Here is a 19916-nt window from a genome sequence, read left to right as displayed (position 1 = left end):
ACAGTACAGGCATCATTGATGTTCAACACTAATGGAGAAGGAGCGAGGGCTGGAGACACAATTCTTCAATCCCAGTTAATATAATGACAACCTTTTCACTTGTGAGAATGTATTAAAATCAATTATCATTCAAAATACTTCTTATGGGAGTCCTGATTCTAAACAAAACTTTTGAAGAAAAATTAACTATAGATTATATTGTTTCCCAGACTGTTTTTTACAGGTTAAATAATAACTTGAGCAGATCACATTTCAAAATGAGTACCTGTAACTACAATAGCAAGATCAAACACAGCCTTATACAACTGGAATTCTGCAGAACCACTCTTGGGTTCAATTAGACTGGAAGCAATAGCAATTTATGAACTTTTGAAAGAGCCTTTGAATTTGTATTGTGATGAGATGGATTCTGCTATACTGCTTGTATATTGCATTATGTAATATGCTTAATACTAAGCAAGCAAAAAAAAAGTTAAGATAAACAAGGTTCCCAAAATAGATAAGAGCAATGAGATAAAATTGGAACTATTGTATACACTTGTGGTAGTAAATAATTTACACAGACTAAAGATGAATGAATCAGTAACAACAAATCTGATACAAAATCTCAATCACTGCTATTGTAAGTAGTCCTAACAAAGATTGAATGGTGATATTTTCTGGGGGTGCAATACAGTGTCATATTTTTGTGGCAAATCATGAGATGGTTCTGACTAAATTCTTCAAAATAGTGGACCAGAAATCTTAAAATATAGCAACAGCTGCGATTTCAGCAAGTCTGTTCTTTCTTTTTAAAGAGAATCTGTATGTGAACAGTTAAAAGAATCAAGTAGCATAAAGGCAGGAAATAAAGTCATAATTTCAACCCAAAGCAACCATTGGTCTATCTAGTCCAGCAAGTTGCTACCAAGAGTGGCATTTAATTTGGAAGCTCTCTAATAATTGCACCTACTTAATATTTCAATGTAGAAGGAAAACAGATCTTTTGATCAGCAGATCTCTGAAATTCTTTAGACAGACATTCATTGAAACACATGAGCTAGCTTTCTATCCTACTTTAGCTGATTTATACTTCATCTCTCTGCATTCTCTCTGGGTGATTTTGTCTGCAAGAAACTTCAGCCATCTTTATCTTCATTCTTCCATTTGGTACATAGTGTGTTAATTTACTTTTACCAGTTATATTTGCTGCTAATCAATTTTACATTTACCAAGAACAAGGTTTTTAAAAAGTGAAAAACTAGAAGGATTAAGTGACAGTAGTTCTATAGCGATGCTTCATCTTCCAAGTTTTACATTCAAGTCCTGCTTGAACCATAAATTGTTTAGTACTATACATCACATAGAAGTGAAACCCACTTTGTTTAAATGGATGCTTCACAATACAACTGCTAAAAATATCACAATTAGTAGTTCTCTAATAAAGAAAAACTTAAGGCATGTTTCCAAGTCATATTCTAATACACTGACAATCATATGATGTAGTTCATACATAGTCAAGCCTCACTAGAGTAGGCCGTCTAGGCCTTCCTATTCAATATTCACCCAAAATATAAACAAAAAAATGACAAAATTCAATAGATCATTTTGCATTGCATACTGAGGACAGTTATCTTTTAAAGATGTTAAAATTATATATTACATATAAAAAATGGTCTTGCCATTGTGTCTACGAAGACTGACCTTTTTGATTCTCCCAGTTTTCTTTGATTCCCCACTGGGCTTACTCTTTTCATTAAAAACTTCACAAGAGCCATCTGTAGCCTCACATACTGAAGTTTTATTTTCAATACCTAAAAACCAAGTGCATTACAAGTTTAGAACCTAGCAGGGAAAGCAAGGTGCAATCTGGTAAAAAAAAATTCTAAAAAAAGGTTTTGGAAAGCTTTTCACCCAAGTACCACCAAATATGATTGAAATCTTTTCAAAATATAATTTGCATATTAACATTTGTCGTGTTTACTTTTCTATTTCACTCGAACTATGACAGTGCATTTACCCTCCTATGTCTCTGGTTTAGCCTCTCAATTTCTAGTCTCATGCACAGTGGTACAATGATACAGTATCTGGATTTTCAAAACACACAAAGGCATTTTTATTTAGAAAAGTATTCAGAATTTCTTTGTATCCACACAAAACCTAAATTTGGGGATTATAAAGCACAGATGTTTGAATTTTGCCTTATATGTCAATGTACATTAGCCTACTTAAAATAAATTGGCGGTCTCAGACCTATTTTCAAATCATACCCACAAACGCAATTGGCACCTTGTCATCAGGAAGAGGACTAAATGGGCATGGAGCCTAGCTACTACTCTAAATATGGCCCTCCAGAAGAAGACAGCACATTGATAGGGAGGCTGCCAAAAGGAACCATGCACTGTCATTGCCTGTGCTGTATCTGTTCTGTGATTTAATAACTTTCAGTCTCCAGGGCTGTCAAAACCACTTTTGAGAAGATAATTTGCCTGATTAAGATATTTACTCTTTGATCAATCTTTTCATAAATGCAGGTTTAATTACTGAAGATTTAACTAGGTCATTATTGCCAATTTAATTTTCTAGAGTCTAGTCTAAACCATTGCACAATTTTTCATTTCAAAATGTTAAATGTCTTGTTAAAGAAAGTTTAGTGCCCCAGGTATTCGAAATTCAACTCCCCCAAAATAAGCTGATTTTCTATTTGTTTTAGGGGATAAAATACAAAAGTGTACTAAATCAATATTCATGAATATAACTGCATTTAAAACTTGACCAAGCAAAATGAATCGTACAAATGATTTTTTTTTTAAAAATCTTCATTAGTAAAATCTAAAACTTTCAAATTCTCTATCAAGCATTTTAAAAAATGACTTCTTAAAAGGACAAAAATATGGCAAGTAATTTAAGAACAAAAAAAGTGTCATTTATCCATTATTAGTGTTTAAATTTTTTCAGTTTTAATCTAGTTAAGTGTTCTACCATTTCTTCTATTTAATGTCTGTGCCTTACTATTTTAATTTTATCATCTAAGTTATGAGTAAGTTTCACTTGGTTTTAGAGTGTCACATTCTGGTTCTCATAGAACAGAAAAAAGCTGATTAATTTAAATTAAATCCCAATTTTAGCTTTTCCATATGAAAGGATTTTACCTGAAATGTAATATTAAGGTATATGCCTTCATGAATTAGTGAGAAATTTTATTATGTAAATATTACTCTGCAGTGCTGGAATTAAAATTTAAGTGTCCTTTTAAATGCAGAGTAGCATTACATAGCTTTAGCATTATTGGTTTATTATATATATATTTTATTTGAATTACATTTGTGCCTATGGGCCCCAATCATAGACCAGGATTCAGGCAAGGAACAAGGTCAGCTCCCAGGCTGCTGCACTGGACAGCAGAGCATGGGGAGGAGGTGACCAGCCCTCTGTGAAGAAAGAAGTAGTTCGGGACTATTTAGAAAAGCTGGACGAGCACAAGTCCATGGGGCCGGATGCGCTGCATCTGAGAGTGCTAAAGGAGTTGGCGGATATGATTGCAAAGCCATTGGCCATTATCTTTGAAAACTCATGGCGATCAGGGGAAGTCCCGGACGACTGGAAAAAGGCTAATGTAGTGCCCATCTTTAAAAAAGGGAAGGAGGAGGATCCGGGGAACTACAGGCCAGTCAGCCTCACCTCAGTCCCTGGAAAAATCATGGAGCAGGTCCTCAAGGAATCAATTCTGAAGCACTTAGAGGAGAGGAATGTGATCAGGAAGAGTCAGCATGGATTCACCAAGGGAAAGTCATGCCTGACTAATCTACCTGCCTTCTATGACGAGATAACTGGCTCTGTGGATGAGGGGAAAGCAGTGGACGTGTTGTTCCTTGACTTTAGCAAAGCTTTTGACACGGTTTCCCACAGTATTCTTGCCAGCAAGTTATAGAAGTATGGGCTGGATGAATGGACGATAAGGTGCATAGAAACCTGGCTAGATTGTCGGGCTCAACGGGTAGTGATCAATGGCTCCATATCTAGTTGGCAGCCGGTATCAAGTGGAGTGCCCCAAAAGTCGGTCCTCGGGCCGGTTTTGTTCAGTATCTTCATTAATGATCTGGAGGATGGTGTGGATTGCACCCTCAGCAAGTTTGCAGATGACACTCCACTGGGAGGAGAGGTAGATACACTGGAGGGTAGGGATAGGATACAGAGGGCCCTAGACAAATAAGAGGATTGGGCCAAAAGAAATCTGATGAGGTTCAACAAGGACAAGTGCAGAATCCTGCACTTAGGACGGAAGAATCCCATACACCGCTACAGACTAGGGACCGAATGGCTAGGCAGCAGTTCTGCAGAAAAGGACCTTGGGGTTACAGTGGACGAGAAGCTGGATATGAGTCAACAGTGTGCCCTTGTTGCCAACAAGGCCAATGGCATAAGTAGAGGCATTTCCAGCAGATTGAGAGACGTGATCGTTCCCCTGTATTTGACATTGGTGAGGCCTCATCTGGAGTATTGTGTCCAGTTTTGGGCCCCACACTACAAGAAGGATGTGGAAAAATTGGAAAGAGTCCAGCAGAGGGCAACAAAAATGATTAGGGAACTGAAACACATGACTTATGAGGAGAGGCTGAGGGAACTGGGATTGTTTAGTCTGCAGAAGAGAAGAATGAGGGGGGATTTGATAGCTGCTTTCAACTAGCTGAAAGGGGGTTCCAAAGAGGATGGATCTAGACCGTTCTCAGTGGTAGCTGATGACAGAACAAGGAGTAATGGTCTCAAGTTGCAGTGGGGGAGGTTTAGGGTGGATATTAGGAAAAACTTTTTCACTAGGAGGGTGGTGAAATACTGGAATGCGTTATCTAGGGAGGTGGTGGAATCTCCTTCCTTAGATATTTTTAAGATCAGGCTTGACAAAGCCCTGGCTGGGATAAGCAAGGGGTTGGACTAGATGACCTCCTGAGGTCCCTTCCAACCCTGATATTCATGATTCTATGTATAGAAAACTATAAAACTAGTGCTGTTGATTAGTTGCACTTAACTCACACGATTAACTCAAAAAAATTAATCACCATTTAAAAAATTAATCGCGATTAATCGCCCTGTGAAACAATAGAATACCGATTGAAATTTATTAAATATTTGTGGATGTTTTTCCACATTTTCAAATGTATGGATTTCTATTACAACACAAAAAGAAAAGGAGTACTAGTGGCACCTTAGAGACTAACCAATTTATTAGTCTCTAAGGTGCCACTAGTACTCCTTTTCTTTTTGCAAATACAGACTAACATGTTTGCTACTCTGAAACCTACTACAACACAGAACACAGTGTACAGTTCTCACTTATTAATTTTTTATTAAAAATATTTGGACTGTAAAATGATACAGAAGAAACAGTATTTTTCAATTCACCTCATATAAGTACTGTAGTGAAATCTCTTTATTGTGAAAGTGTAACTTACAAATGTAAATTTTGTTACATAACTGCACTCAAAAACAAAACAATGTAAAACTTTAGAGCCTACAAAAGTCCACTCAGTCCTACTTCTTGTTCAGCCACTCGCGAAGACAAACAAGCTTGTTTACATTTACAGGAGATACTGCTGCCTGCTTTTTATTTACATCACTTGAGAATGAGAACAGGCATTTGCATGGCACTTTTGTAGCCGGCGTTGCAAGGTATTTACGTGCCAGATATGCTAAACATTCGTACGCCCCTTCATGCTTCGGCCACCATTCCAGGGGATATGCATCCATGCCGACAATGCTCGTTAAAAAAAATAGTGCAATAAAATTTTTGACTGAACTCCTTGAGGGGAGAATTGTATGTCTCCTGTTCGGTTTTACCCGCACGCTACCATATATTTCCTGTTATAGCCGTCTCGGATGATGACCCAGTACATATTGTTCATTTTAAGAACATTTTCACAGCAGATTTGACAAAATACAAAGAAGGTACCAATGTGAGATTTCTAAAAATAGCTACAGCACTCAAGCCAAGGTTTAAGAATCTGAAGTGCCTTCCAAAATCTGAGAGGGATGGGGTGTGGAGCATGCTTTCAGAAGTCTTAAAAGAGTAACACTACGATGAGGAAACTACAGAACCCAAACCACCAAAAAAAAAAAAAGAAAAAAGAAAAATCAACCTGCTGGTGGCATCTGACTCAGATGATGAAAATGAACATATGTCGGTCTGTTCTACTTTGGATCGTTACCAAGCAAAACTCATCATCAACATGGACGCATGTCCTCTGGAATGGTAGCCAAAGCATGAAGGAACATATGAATCATTAGCGCACCTGGCATGTAAATATCTTGTGATACCGGCTACAACAGTGCCATGCAATCTCCTGTTCTCACTTTCAGGTGACACTGTAAACAAAAAGCGGGCAACATTATCTCCTGCAAATTGTAACCAAACATTTGTCTGAGCAATTAGCTGAAGTAGGACTGAGTGGACTTGTAGGCTCTAAAGTTTTACATTGTTTTATTTTTGAATACAGGCTTTTTTGTACATAATTCTACATATGTAAATTCAACTTTCATGATAAAGAGATTGCACTACAATATGTGTATTAGATGAACTGAAAAATACTATTTCTTTTGTTTTTTACTGTGAAAATATTTGTAATAAGAATATAAAGTGAGCAGTGTACATTTTGTATTCTGTGTTGTAATTGAAATCAATAGATTTGAAAATGTAGAAAACATCAAAAATATTGAAATAAATGGTATTCTATAATTGTTTAATCGCGTGATTAATTTTTTTGAGAGATTAATAGCGATTAATTTTTTAATTGCTTGACAGGCCTATATAAAATATTTATTTAAAAGTAGAAGATTAAAAACCTTAAGAAATATAATATGTAGCTGTGGGATGGGGTATCTCTACCTTGCACTGCCCCACCTGGGATTGACAACACATTGTGGGCTGAAGAGGCCATGCCCCTTGCCCCTCCTGGGCATGCTCTAGCTGGAAGCAGGATATAAAAGGTAGCAGCCCTGCCCAGGCTGGACTGACTGAGGACAAGTGTGGACGTATGCTACAGGCTCCTGCCAGAGAACTGCTGGAGCTCCAGACTGCCAAGGCTGAAGACACAGCATCTGAGCCGGAACTCCCCTCAGCTAGAGAGGAACAGAGCGACAGGAGGTCACTACCTCCAAAGGACCTGATGGAGCCGGAATCAAGGGTAGGAGGCAGCCCAGGGAATACGAAGATTGAAATGGGAAACAAGCCTGACTGGGTTTCATAAGGTCCTGGGTCGGGATCTGGTGGGGTAGGGTGAGCCGGGAGCCCCCTATCCTGCCCCACATTTACCGCTGGGTGCAGGCACGTGTAGGGTGGACATGACTGCCCAAGGGCAGCTCCAAGGACTCTGGGCACTAAGCCACACTGCCCTGGGAGCAATGGTGGCCTTATGGACTCTGGCCACTAGGCCAAGCTGCCCTAAAGACAGAGAACACCCTAGTTACTCTTGCCATTTGAGCCATAGCTACTCTTAAATTGTCTGCCTCAACCTGACGCCCCGTGACAAGCTGTAATAACCACACACACGCACTCCCAGCCTTAAAGTGTCTGTGTCTTTACAGAGGTGGAAAAATGAAGTAAAGAAATTAAGGCTAGCATTTTCAAATTTGTATGTCTCAAATATCAGCAGTGCTGAACACCCAGGATGAAAGCCTGGCCCAACTGAAATCTGTGGCAAAACTCCTGTTAACTTCAAGACAGTCCCCTCACCCGCCCCCAGAGCTCCCATCACACCCCCCTCACCTGCCCCCAGAGCTCCCATCCAAAAAAATGGGGCTAAAGTTGCCCATTGTCACCACAAGCAAATAGCAGCGATGAAGAGATTTCAGGACTCCTGATTCTTCAGCCTTGTGCTCCATCCACAAGACTATAGGGGACCAGAGCAAATTACAGTTTTTGCCACGTAAGAGAATGTACTGTTTCTATATTCACTATAAAGCATCTTAAAAAAAAAAATCACTCAAGTCCCAAGTTTTAATTCAGAAAGACTAAAAAGAATATGAAAGAATCCTATGTTCAAGTGTCATCTGAACAATTGAAGAATGTTTAATCTTTCTTAAAATCTATTAATGTTCCATTCCTTGCCTCACCTATCATTTATTGCTGGGGTTTTTAGGTAAGTAGCTATAGGAATTAAATAGATCATTCTAGACCACAGTACAACACCAAATTATCTAATCACTATCCCTATCAAAAAATAAATCACAACCAGACTGATGGAAATTGTATTACTATAAAATGTATAGTTTAATTAAGTAAGTTTTACATAATTCGATAATTAGCAAATCCATTAGGCTTCCCTTATCTCATGGTATATTAATGGTCACTGAAAATAGTGTACACTGCTGCATCTCCATTAACTCTTATTCACAGATGAGGAAACCACCGATTCTCTCCCTTGTGTTCAGTGCAAATGTCACTGATCACAAAGCACTGTAAGATGTTAACCGTAGCTTTTCTTATTCCTGCACAGCTCAGGAAGAGACACAGACAACAGTGGGAACAGCGCCTTATAAAAGTGAACTGCTTAGGAAATTGTGCACAGTTTGCAAAGTCAGATCAGGGGACTTGAATTGTCAGACCCCAGATTTCACTTGCCTGTGCACTCACAAATGGTTTGCACATAAAAATTTTATCAACTGCTCACACAAGTCTTGATGGTGGAAAACAACATGCTCCGGCAAAGGCAGAATTGAGGATCCATTGCAAATAAGTATTCTCTCATTGAGGTCAATGGGAATTTTGCCAATAACCAAAGGAAAGAGAAATATTTCAAATCTTTTTTTCCTCCAAGTTTCAAACTCTAGCATAAGTGTATCCAGAGCAAAAAAAATTTTTTTCAAGGGACAAATCTTTTATGCAGAAAGGAGATCAGTTCTGTCATCATGGATATTGGATTACTTTTTGTCTACATGTTTCAGGAGAAAGGTCAAAGATTTATTTTATCAGAGATTTTTTTCAGCATTTTAAAAAACACAGCAGTTTCCTCTCTGCTAGCTCTAATTAACATTTGCATGTAACACTTTCAAACAATTACCTGGAACATAGGAACAAAAACAAATTTTTTACTATTTCAACAAACAGTAACAAATAAATTCTCTTGCGTTAGAAGGGAATTCACAATCAATCCAAAATAAAAATGAAGGCTTTATTTACAAGACATCAATATTTAATAACCACGCTGATTCAGTCTGAAAATTCACCACATTAACTACTCTAAAAGTTTAAGTGGGACTTGTGTTTCACATAACTTTATATTTAAACAAATTCAAATCTTATTCTTTTTATTATTGCTCCTTCCCTTTCAAATGATTTTAAACAAGGGCTCCCCAAACTCAGGCTCTATTTGATCCTGCAGTGAAGTCACAAGGCTGAACATGTGACATCAGAAGCACCACCAAAGAAAACAGTAACAATTGTAAATGTCAGATAACATCATTAGATCAAGCAGAACTTGAGTAATGAAAGTTCTTAACCAAAAAACAGATTTTCAAACAGCAGCAGAAGGCTCAGTAAATTGATTGTATTTTCAAGTTTGCCAAAGTTTGAAAGTTCTTCTTTGGGAATTAAAGCAGAGTGCCCCCAAAGACATGCTCATTTTTGTATCTGGAGCTAGAATTTATAAGTTAATCAAAGCAATTGATGTAGATATCTAACTTTAAAACCACACAATTGGAAGAAGCACCTTTGATGTCCTTATGCTTATCTTGTAAAAAGAACAAAGGAAAGGTATTAATTTGATGACCATTTTCTAAGCTTGGGTACCTGGCACAAAAAATAGATCTCCATAATCATTTAGGTTTAAACTTGCGACAAAAGCTATTTTTTTTAAGCTATACAATTGTGGGGTACTTCAGACCTAAAAATATTGGTACTTATTTTATTAATTAAGCCAAACCAGTAGCCTGAGGTGTAGAGATACCATACATACAGCTATATTTAAGGTTCTCTGTCAACTTGGGCTTTTATTCCATGATTCATAATCAGCTATGTTTGCTATGCACTAAAACTTTGCATGAAGTTTTTAATAATAAAATTTAGACATTCTAGCACTCTTTTACAAATGTCTAACTAAATTTACAAAATGAAATTAACCTTATATGAAAAAGTTTTCCCCATATTCAAAAGTCAAAAATATCAAATTTTAAAAATAGTGTACCCACAACAGGCAGTAATTTTTTGCAGGGAAATTCCTATGGTATTGTATCATACTAGTATATTCTAATACCAGAATGATTCTAGTAATTTTTAAACCAGCTTAAATGATTATCCAATAATAAAAAAATCTGATGACTTAAAAATTAAGCTTGCAACATACTGAAAAACAAATTCTAAGTTGAATCCATCCATCCATATCTCTTGGACTCACTCATGCACTTCCATCCACACCGATGGCATGAGTTACTGGAATGCAAGTTTTCAACTTATATTTTTACGGGCATCTCCCCCTGCTGATTTTTACCACAATTTTATTTAAAGGGAGTTTTTCCACTGGTGGATTAAAAGGTATATACACTCCAAATTAAGTACTATACAATATGGACAATTTGTAAAATCACAGTATAATTAACCGTGATAATACTGTTTCTTAGGATACACAAGAAAAATGGCACAGGGTTTTTATAGTGTGCCAAATACCAGGAAAAAGAAGTTCACATACTTGGACTGCATTTTTTGAGCAGGATTTCCTTCTTTTCTCCTGTTGACTTTTCTGTATTTGCAGAGTCTGGAAAAGTAAGTGGGTGTTCTTTTGGCTTCACTGCACCCATTTTGTCACTTTTTAAAGAATCTGATGTCATCAATACAGTATTTTCTTCTGGTAGTCCAGTTTCTGAAAGCCATTGTTTTCCCTCAACATGGTAGTCCATTTCAGAATTTAGTTGCACAAGCATTTTTAATGCATCATCATGCTGCATCTTTGAATTTTCACTTGAATAGAGCAACTTACCAGTAGCTTGAGGGCAGCTATTCACGCTAGTTCTGCAGGTTATTTTCTGAACATTTTGATGCAGTTGATTCAGAGGGCTAGAACCCAGGGCTTCTGCAGTCTCAGTGTTTACTCCACCTGACATGCAGTTTAAGGTCACATTTACTGTACTTTCTGAACATTCAGTTAGCTTGCAGTCACTCTCTGTTGAAACACCACTTGTCTCAACAGTTCTTTTCCTTTTATTGGAAAGAGCAATGCACTGTTTATCTGACCCTTCAAACAATCTATCCTGTTTGTGGCTTAAAAAGTCTCTTTTGCAACTCACTTCAGGAGCACTTGGCGAATTCTGCTGAACTTGCAAAGGAAAGTGTCTTACGTGCATTTCACTTTTCTTCAAATTAGAAGGTGAAAAAAAGTCTTCATATGAAGCTTCCTCTATGTCTGATGACTTGTTACGTGTGGTCATCGCTAGAAGAAACTCATTTTCAGACCCTCTCTTACATAACGCCAATGTGGTCAATTTCATATTATATTTTTCTCTTTTTGGTTTTCCCCTTATTTTGTATCGGAGACTACAATCCCTTGTGTCAACAGGAATATTTATGTCACCCAAATGCATATTAATAGAATCTTCATTGCTCACTAATGAATCAGACTGATTATCTGTGGTAACTGCAGCAGCTTCCAATTGGACAATTTTTTGGGAAAGAGTGATGTGACTCAAGTCTTTTTCCTGGAGAAAAGAACTTTTGGTTGAAACCGATGCAGAAGTCAGAGTATCTTCACCACACTGATTTAGGTCAGGGGAGACTTTAGATTTTCTCCTTTTAGCAAACAGTTTATCTTCAAGAGGGCGTTGCAAAATTAGTTTTTTGCTTAAATGTTTTCTGTTAGATGATTTTGGAGTTAAATTCCCTTGGTCACTGCTTGAAAACAGAGAATGCTCTGATGCAGGTGTTGAAACGTAAATATCACTTTCAGCTGATGCTGGTTTCTGATTTTTGTATTTACAGTTTCCCCAAATGTCATCAAAACTCAAGTTTAAAGAATCACTGATGTGTTCTTCTGCAAGACATTAACAACAGCAGTATAAACACTAACAAAATGGAACAGTAGAAAAGTTAGTGAAGTATGTGGGAAGTTACTAAAATAATTGTCCAAAGATTTAGCCACTTAACATTCACACAGCTAAGATTTTCACTTAAATATTGAAAAAATGCATTTCTGTACTTTTCCTCTTACAATATTCACTTTATAAAGTGTTTGGTGGAAGAATGTGATAATTTTAAAGAACCTTTTCAGAACTCTAGCAAACCAATGCTCAGATACAGACTAGAAGAGTTTTGATTATTCTAGAACAGCTCTGAGAAACCTGAGGCCCCTATATCAATACTTACATTTTTTGAAACACATACTCATTTATTGCAATAGTTATGTTTATAATGAAATGCTCTCCTACAAGAATTACAGTAAGTTTTATAGGTATTGCACAAGTCTATTAGCTGTCTTGATTTAAGTATGATATGGCTATTATCCTGATTAACTGAGTTGGAGGAGACGAGAGCTGAAACTTCACATGACATATCAGACACCTAAGACAGCAACTGAAAGTGAAATCCATATTTGTGCTTAACCGACATTAACAAAAGGGCACATACTAGATAAAAGAGAGGACTTCAGTTCATGTCTAAAATTAAGTGTGACGTTACACTTCCATATTCTTCATAGAAATATGTTATTGATATGTATATGGTATAATTAAGATATACTTTATGCAAGATGGGTCTTGTAAGATATTAGAAAGGTTATAATTTACCGAATATGTTTATCCAATTTGTATGCATGTATCATTTTTGTATCTGAAGCTGGGAATATTGACCATGTCTCTATATTTCAAATGTGCTACACTGAATGAGGCCAAACAATGTTAGTGGCTTTAAATGCACACAAGCAAAAGGATTACTCCAGCAACTGTGTGCAACAGAAACCCCTCAGAGATAGCTCTACACAAGGAGAACTGTTTGACCCAGGTCACAGCAAAAAAGCTTTCCAGCAAGTGGGGGGGAAGGTATAAAAGAGGGACAAATGACAACATGGGGGTCCTGACTCTCCCAAAAATACCACACCTGAAAACACCTGAAGAACAAAGACTGAGCTGTGAGAAATGATGGTCCCAGGCCAAGATCTTTAGCCGGTGTATGGAAACCTGGGAAAGCCAAGGCAACTTGTGCTTTAAGAATCTGCTAGCCTGTTTATCACTCAGGGTGAGAATTTGCTAATTTGTATCTCACCTATCTAGTGTGTTAAACTCAGTTTGTGGCTTTTGTTTATTTACTACGGTAATCTGCTTTGTTCTGTTTGCTATCACTTTAACCACTTAAAATCTACCTTTTGTAGTTAAACTTATTTTGTTTATTATTAAACCCAGATTATGTAATTTCTAACCGGAATGGGGAAGAAGTCATGCACATCTCTCTTCACAGCGAGAAAGAGGGCGGATTTTCATGAGCTTGCGCTGTGCAGATTTTTTTTTTTTACGGTGCAAGACCGTTTATCTCCCAAAAGGTGTGTGCACGTGAGTGCTGGGGGAGCCCTCTCACGCACAGCTGATTTCAGTCTGTGTCTGCAGCAGGGTGTGACCCTACATGTGTGTGTGTGCGCGCACACACACACACACACACACACACACACACTGCAAGAGGCCAGAGAACCTAATTCAGCAAATCAGGAAGAGCAAACCCAGGCTGGTTGAGCAGAAGAGGCTCAGTGAAATCCCAGTACATGAGGTGGCATCCCAGAAGGGGGGGGGCGGGGCCAACCCACCACATTAAGTTAATTTGAGTTAAAACAGCATCTGAAGCTTCTTCCTTAAACAATGAGGAAATTATTTGTATTATCACTTTAACCACTACCAAACTAAAAATCTACATACTGCAGCTCATTCTACTAAAGCATTTGAATTTTAAACATTTTCTAAAGGAGGTACTGATGAAATTATTATTGCAGTTATGTAACTAAATAGAAATCTGAATTTTTCAGGGGATTATGGCAGTCTTTCTACACTATAATTAATCTCTCCTTTTTCTTTGCCACACTTTGTCAAAAGTGTGCTGGTTGTGGCTTTAGTGTTGCAACAGATTCCTGAAGGAACCTACAGTACAGACAAAAAGATGGTGATCATAGGCTACGGGGGAAAGAGAGAGGGCAGCTTCTTCTTTTATGGGAATATCAATACTGCTCTCCAGACACTGCTATGTTTATAACTGAAAGCAAAGCCACAGAAGGACATATCATGACAATAATCCAACACATGCTGTATTCGCAGGAGCAGATCCACTCTTACATACCTATAACCCTCTGCTTTCTTATTAATTATAGAATACCCACATGGTACATTAGTGACAGGCACAACATCTGCAAGAAGCATATGGTACAGCCTAGTGTCAGGAGTAAGACACTAGACAGGCAACTGAACTATCTACCATTATGACAATTCTTATGGCTATGCAGATCTTACTTTCTACTTTGATCAATTGCTACAACCTAAATCTAGTTCTTTGCTCTTGCCTCCAACATAGAAGCTGCATCAAATACAAAAAATAAGCATGAGGCCATAGTTACATGTGCCAGCAACAAGATTAATAGGCAGATGAGCATGAAAGAAAGCTGAGCAGCTCTCAGCAAGTCATCCCCTATACTGCACATCATACAAAGCAAGCATCTAGCTTCTTAAGCAGCAGCCCTGATTACGATACTGCCGCTGATTAACCTGTAACCATAAAACATGAGCAAGAAAATGTAAAAACATATTGTCATTTTATTACTGCAATAGATTGCTGCATACTTTGGTTTATATGGCCTTCAGTAAAATATTCCATATGTTCATTACAGTATGTGTGGAAGTTTTGTAAGAACATAAGAATGGCCACACTGGTCAGATCAATTGTTCATTTAGCCCAGTATCCTGTCTTCCAACAGTGGCCAGTGCCAGATGTTTCAGAGGGAATGAACAGGACAATTATTGAATGGTCCCCTGTCACAGTTCCAGCTTCTGGCAGTTGGAGGGTTGGAGACGCCCAGAGCATGGGCTTGTGTCCCTCACCATCTGGCTAATAGCCATTGATGGACCTATCCTTCTTGAACTTATCTATTTCCTTTTTGAACCGAATTATACCCTTCACAACATTCCTTGGCAACAAGCTCCACAGGTTGTGCATTGTGTAAAGAATTACTTCCTTATGTTTGTTTTAAACCTGATGCCTATTAATTTCACTGGCTGAACCCTGGTTATTGTGTTACTGAGTAAATAACACTTGTTTTTTGTGTTTAGTAAATATCAGTTCCTTATTCACTTTCTCCGCACTATTCATGATTTCATAGACCTCTATCATATCCCCCCATAGTCGTCTTTTTCTAAATTGAACCATCCCAGTCTTTTTAATCTCTCCTATAAAAGCTGTTCGAGACCCGTAATCATTTTTGTTGCTCTTCTCTGTACTTTTTCAAATTATTACATATATTTTTGAGATGGGGTGACCAGAACTGCACATAATATTCAAGGTGTGGGCATACCATGGATTTACAGAGTGACATTATGATTTTCTTATTTTCTCTCCCTTTCCTAATTGTTCCTAACATTGTTAGCTCTTCTGACTGCCACTGCACACTGAGCAGATGTTTTCCAAGAACTATCCATGATAACTCCAAGATTTCCTTCTTGAGTGGTAACAGCTCATTCAAATCCCATCATTTTGTCTGTGTACTTGGGATTATTTTTTCAAACGTGCATTACTTTCCAGTTATCAACATTGAATTTGATCTCCCATTTTGTTGCCCAGTGACCTAGTATAGCGAGAGCTCTTTGTACCTTCCCACAGTCCTCTATTTAACTATCTTGAGTAATACTGTTATCTGCAAACGTTGTCACCTCACGATTCATCCACTTTTCCAGATCATTTGTGACTATGTTGAATAGCACTAGTCCTACTACAGATTGTTTTGTGACACTGAACCCCATATTCCTCAGAGATACATTATTTTATATATATAGATATAGATATATGATATGATACTGGCATAATTATGATGTATTTTATGCAAGATAGGTCATGTGAGGTTGTGACGAAGTGGGAATGTTCTTAATGTTTTCTCTGAATGCTGTGTGAGTGCCTCAGTTTCCCCTATGCAGTTCTTAAGTATCTAGGTGATGGGATAACCTGGGTGATTGTTGCAGAGCCAGTGTGATGCTGTCTGCACAGAGAATGGCTGATGCCCTGTCTCCTGGCCACTGATGGCCTGGCCCCCTCCTCTGCAAGGTGCCACTGAAGGTATTGGAGAACAAAGATCAGGTGGCCTCCTGGCCCGGAAAAGAGACAAAGGCTGGGGGAGGGGCTGGAGAGTTTCAGTTTGGAGCTGGCTGGGAAAATGGAGGGAGGCCCAGATGGGGAAATGGCCTCCCTACCCCACGAGATGGACCTGACTGAGGGGTCCTGTTCTCTGTACCTACAAGCTCTGTTTTAGACCATGTACACCTGTCTTCTCATAAACCTTCTGGCTGGCTAAGAGTCATGTCTGACTGCGGAATTGGGGTGCAGGGCCCTCTGGCTTCCCCAGGAGCCCCACTGGTGCGGACTCACTGCAGGAAACACACTGTGTAAAGAGAGGATGCTAAATGCTCCAAGGTCAGTCCCAGGAAGGCCAAAGTTGTGTAAGCTTCTTGCCCTGGAGACAGTCTGCTCAGAGAGAGGCGGCTTCCCCAGAGTCCTGACTGGCTTCGTATGGAGTAGTTCCAGAGCATTGCCCAGTGACTCCATGACAGAGATATCACTGGAAAGGTTATCATTTACTGAATGATTATCCTATTTGTATGCACGTGTCATTTTTGTATCTGAAGTTAGAAATATTGACTATGTATCTGTGTTACAAATATATCTACACCTGGGTAACGCCCACTAGACAAAAGACTCTCAGTCTAGATGGCTGGTTAAGAAGGGCCCATTCAGGTTAATGAGCCATTAGGAAAACAACAGGCCTTAGAAGAAGCTTATCTTCCTGAACCTGGGGACGCTACAAACAGACTCCAAGTTATGGCTACTGTAACACTACAGGGCCATGTGCCCAGTCACCTGGTGCTGGACTCCATCTTGGGATACCAGTGTTTTTCAACTGACAGATGTGGGAACCAAGCTTTGAAACAAAGGGTTCCTGTGATATGCAAAAGCTATATAAGGAAGGGGAGTGACATCATGGGGGTTCTTTACTGACTCCCCAACCCAGAAGACTCTTGAAAACACCTAAGGAACAGAAAGACTGAACTGAGGGAAGTGCTGGACGCAGGCTGAAGGGATTTTTAACCTGTGAATGAAACATCTGGAGATTCCAAGCTGTAAGTTAGTGCAGCTTGCCCCTTTAGAATCTGAAACAGGCTGGTATCTTCATTTAGAGTGAGAATTTGCTATTCATATCTGATCTATGAAGTATATTAAGCTTAGTTTGTGTTTATTAGCTAGGTAATCTGTTTTAATATTGCTATCCCTTATAATCACTTAAAATCTATCTTTTGTAGTTAATAAACTTGATTTTGCTTTGTCTAAAACCAGTGTGTGTGGGGAAATCATAAATCAGGGCAGAAAGCTGTTGGATATTTCCTCTCCACATTGAGGGAGGGGGTGAATTTCATGAGCTTACTCTGCACAGTCCTCTGTGCAGCGTAAGAAGGTAAAATTTTGGGTTTACACCCGGGGGGGAAAGGGGGAATGAGGTGTATCTGAGTATCTGGAAAGTTCCTTAGCTGAAGCTTCCCCACGCACAGCTGATCACAGCATCTCTGTGTAACTGCAGCTGGGTGTGTCCCTACCTGCATGTGTGCTGGTAAAATTACAGGCTGAGAGAGGGCTTGGCAGGCTGGGCACAGCAGTACAGTGTAAAGGGAACCTAGGCTGTTAGGTCAGGGGGGCTTAGTGGTATCCTAGTTTCAAGTGGCATCCTAGGGGGAAACCAGTCACACACTTTATTTACCTTTCTCAATTCTGAAAAAACTGACCCTTTATTCCTACTCTTTGTTTTCTGTCTTTTAACCAGTTACTGATCCATGAGAGGACCTTCCCTCTTATCCCAGCAGTACTTACTTTGCTTAAGAGCCTTTGGTGAGGGACCTTGTTAAAGGCTTTCAGAAAAAGTCCAAGTACACAATATCAACTGAATCACCCTTGTCCACATGCTTGGTGAATACCTCAAAGAATTCTAATAGATTGGTAAGGCATGATTTCCTTTTAGAAAGCCCTATTGACTTTTTCCCTACACACCATGTTCATCTGTGTCTGGTAATTCTGTTATTTACTATATAGTTTCAACCAGTTTGCATGGTAATGAAGTTATGTTTACTGGCCTATAATTGCCCATAGGGCTGTCCATTCATCACAGTTGACTCAAGCGATTAACTCAAAACAAACTCGAGTAAAAAATTAATCATGATTAATCACAGTTTTAATCACACTTACATTTAAATTGCTTTTTATTATTGTTTATAATAAAAAATTTGATGTTTTTCTACTTTTTCAAATATATTGATTTCAATTACAACACAGATCACAAAGTCTACAGTGCTCAGATTATATTTTATTACAAATATTTGCACTGTAAAAAACAAAACTAGTATTTTTCCATTCACCTCATACAAGTACTATAATGCAATCTCTTTACATGAGTGCAAGTTACAAATGTAGATTTTTTTGTTTGTTACATAACTGCACTCAAAAACACCACAATGTCAAACTTTAGAACCTGCAAGTCCACTCAGTCCTACTTCATGTTCAGCCAATTGCTAAGACAAACAAGTTTGTTTACATTTACAAGAGATACTGTTGCCTGCTTCTTATTTACAATGTCACCTGAAAGCGAGAACAGAAGTTTACATGGCATTTTTGTACCCTGCGTTGCAAGGTATTTATGTGCCAGATATGCTAAACATTCATATGCGCCTTCATGCTTCAGCCACCATTCCAGAAGATATGCCTACATGCTGATGACACTCGTTAAAAAAATAACGTGTTAATTAAATTTGTGACAGAACTCCTTGAGGGAGAATTTTATGTCTCCTGCTCCATGGTTTCACTTGCATTCTGCCATATATTTTGTGGTATGGCAGTCTCGGATGACAACTAAGCATATGTTATTCGATTTAAGAACATTTTCACTGCAGATTTGACAAAACACAAAGAAGGTACCAATATGAGATTTCTAAAGATAGCTATAGCACTCAATCCAGCATTTAAGACTCTGAAGTGCCTTTCAAAACGTGAGAAGGATGAGGCATGGAACATGTCAGAAGTCTTAAAAGAGCAACACTCTGATTTGGAAACTACAGAACCTGAACCACCAAAAAAGAAAATGAACCACCTGTTGGTGGCGTCAGACTCAGATGATGAAAATGAATGTGCGTCAGTCAATACTATGTTGGACAGTTATTGAGCAGAACCAGTCATCAGCATGGAAGCATGTCCTCTGGAATGGTGGCCGAAGCACGAAGGCGCATATGAATGTTTAGCATATCTGGCACGTAAATACTTTGCAACACCAGCTACAATAGTGTTATGTGAACCCCTGCTCTCACTTTCAGGTGACATTGTAAATAAGAAGCAGGCAGCATTATCTCCCGTAAACGTAACCAAAATTGTTTGTCTTAACGGTTGGCTGACCAAGAAGTAGGACTGAGTGGACTTGTAGGCTCTAAAGTTATACATTGTTTTGTTTTTGAGTGCAGTTATGTAATACAAAAAAGAAATCTACATTTGTAAGTTGCACTTTTATGTAAAGAGACTGCACTAGAGTATTGTATGAGGTGAACTGAAAAATACTATTTCTTGTTTCTTTTTTACATTGCAAATATTTGCACTGTACACTTTGTATTCTGTATTTTGATTGAAATCAATATTTGAAAATGTAAAAAAAAATCCAAAAATATTTAAAAACAATAGAATACCATTTAACAGT

The 19916-nt window shown here is 38.3% G+C and overlaps 1 protein-coding gene across 2 annotated transcripts in view; it reads right to left on the bottom strand.

Annotated features, from left to right (window-relative positions):
- The window catches only part of MCPH1 (microcephalin 1), a 231582-nt gene that overhangs the window by 187403 nt on the left and 24263 nt on the right, over window positions 1–19916 (bottom strand). For both annotated transcript variants that reach the window (XM_084623433.1, XM_084623434.1), the window contains exons 8-9: window positions 10656–11990; window positions 1684–1793 (exon numbers count right to left, since the gene is read on the bottom strand). In XM_084623433.1, the coding sequence (XP_084479559.1) occupies window positions 1684–1793; window positions 10656–11990 (1445 nt within the window). The remainder of the gene's footprint in view (window positions 1–1683; window positions 1794–10655; window positions 11991–19916) is intronic.

The sequence above is a fragment of the Lepidochelys olivacea genome, assembly GCF_965140295.1.
Source record: "Lepidochelys olivacea isolate rLepOli2 genome assembly, chromosome: 3".
NCBI lineage: Eukaryota > Metazoa > Chordata > Testudines > Cheloniidae > Lepidochelys > Lepidochelys olivacea.
This window is presented reverse-complemented; position numbering and strand designations above follow the sequence as displayed.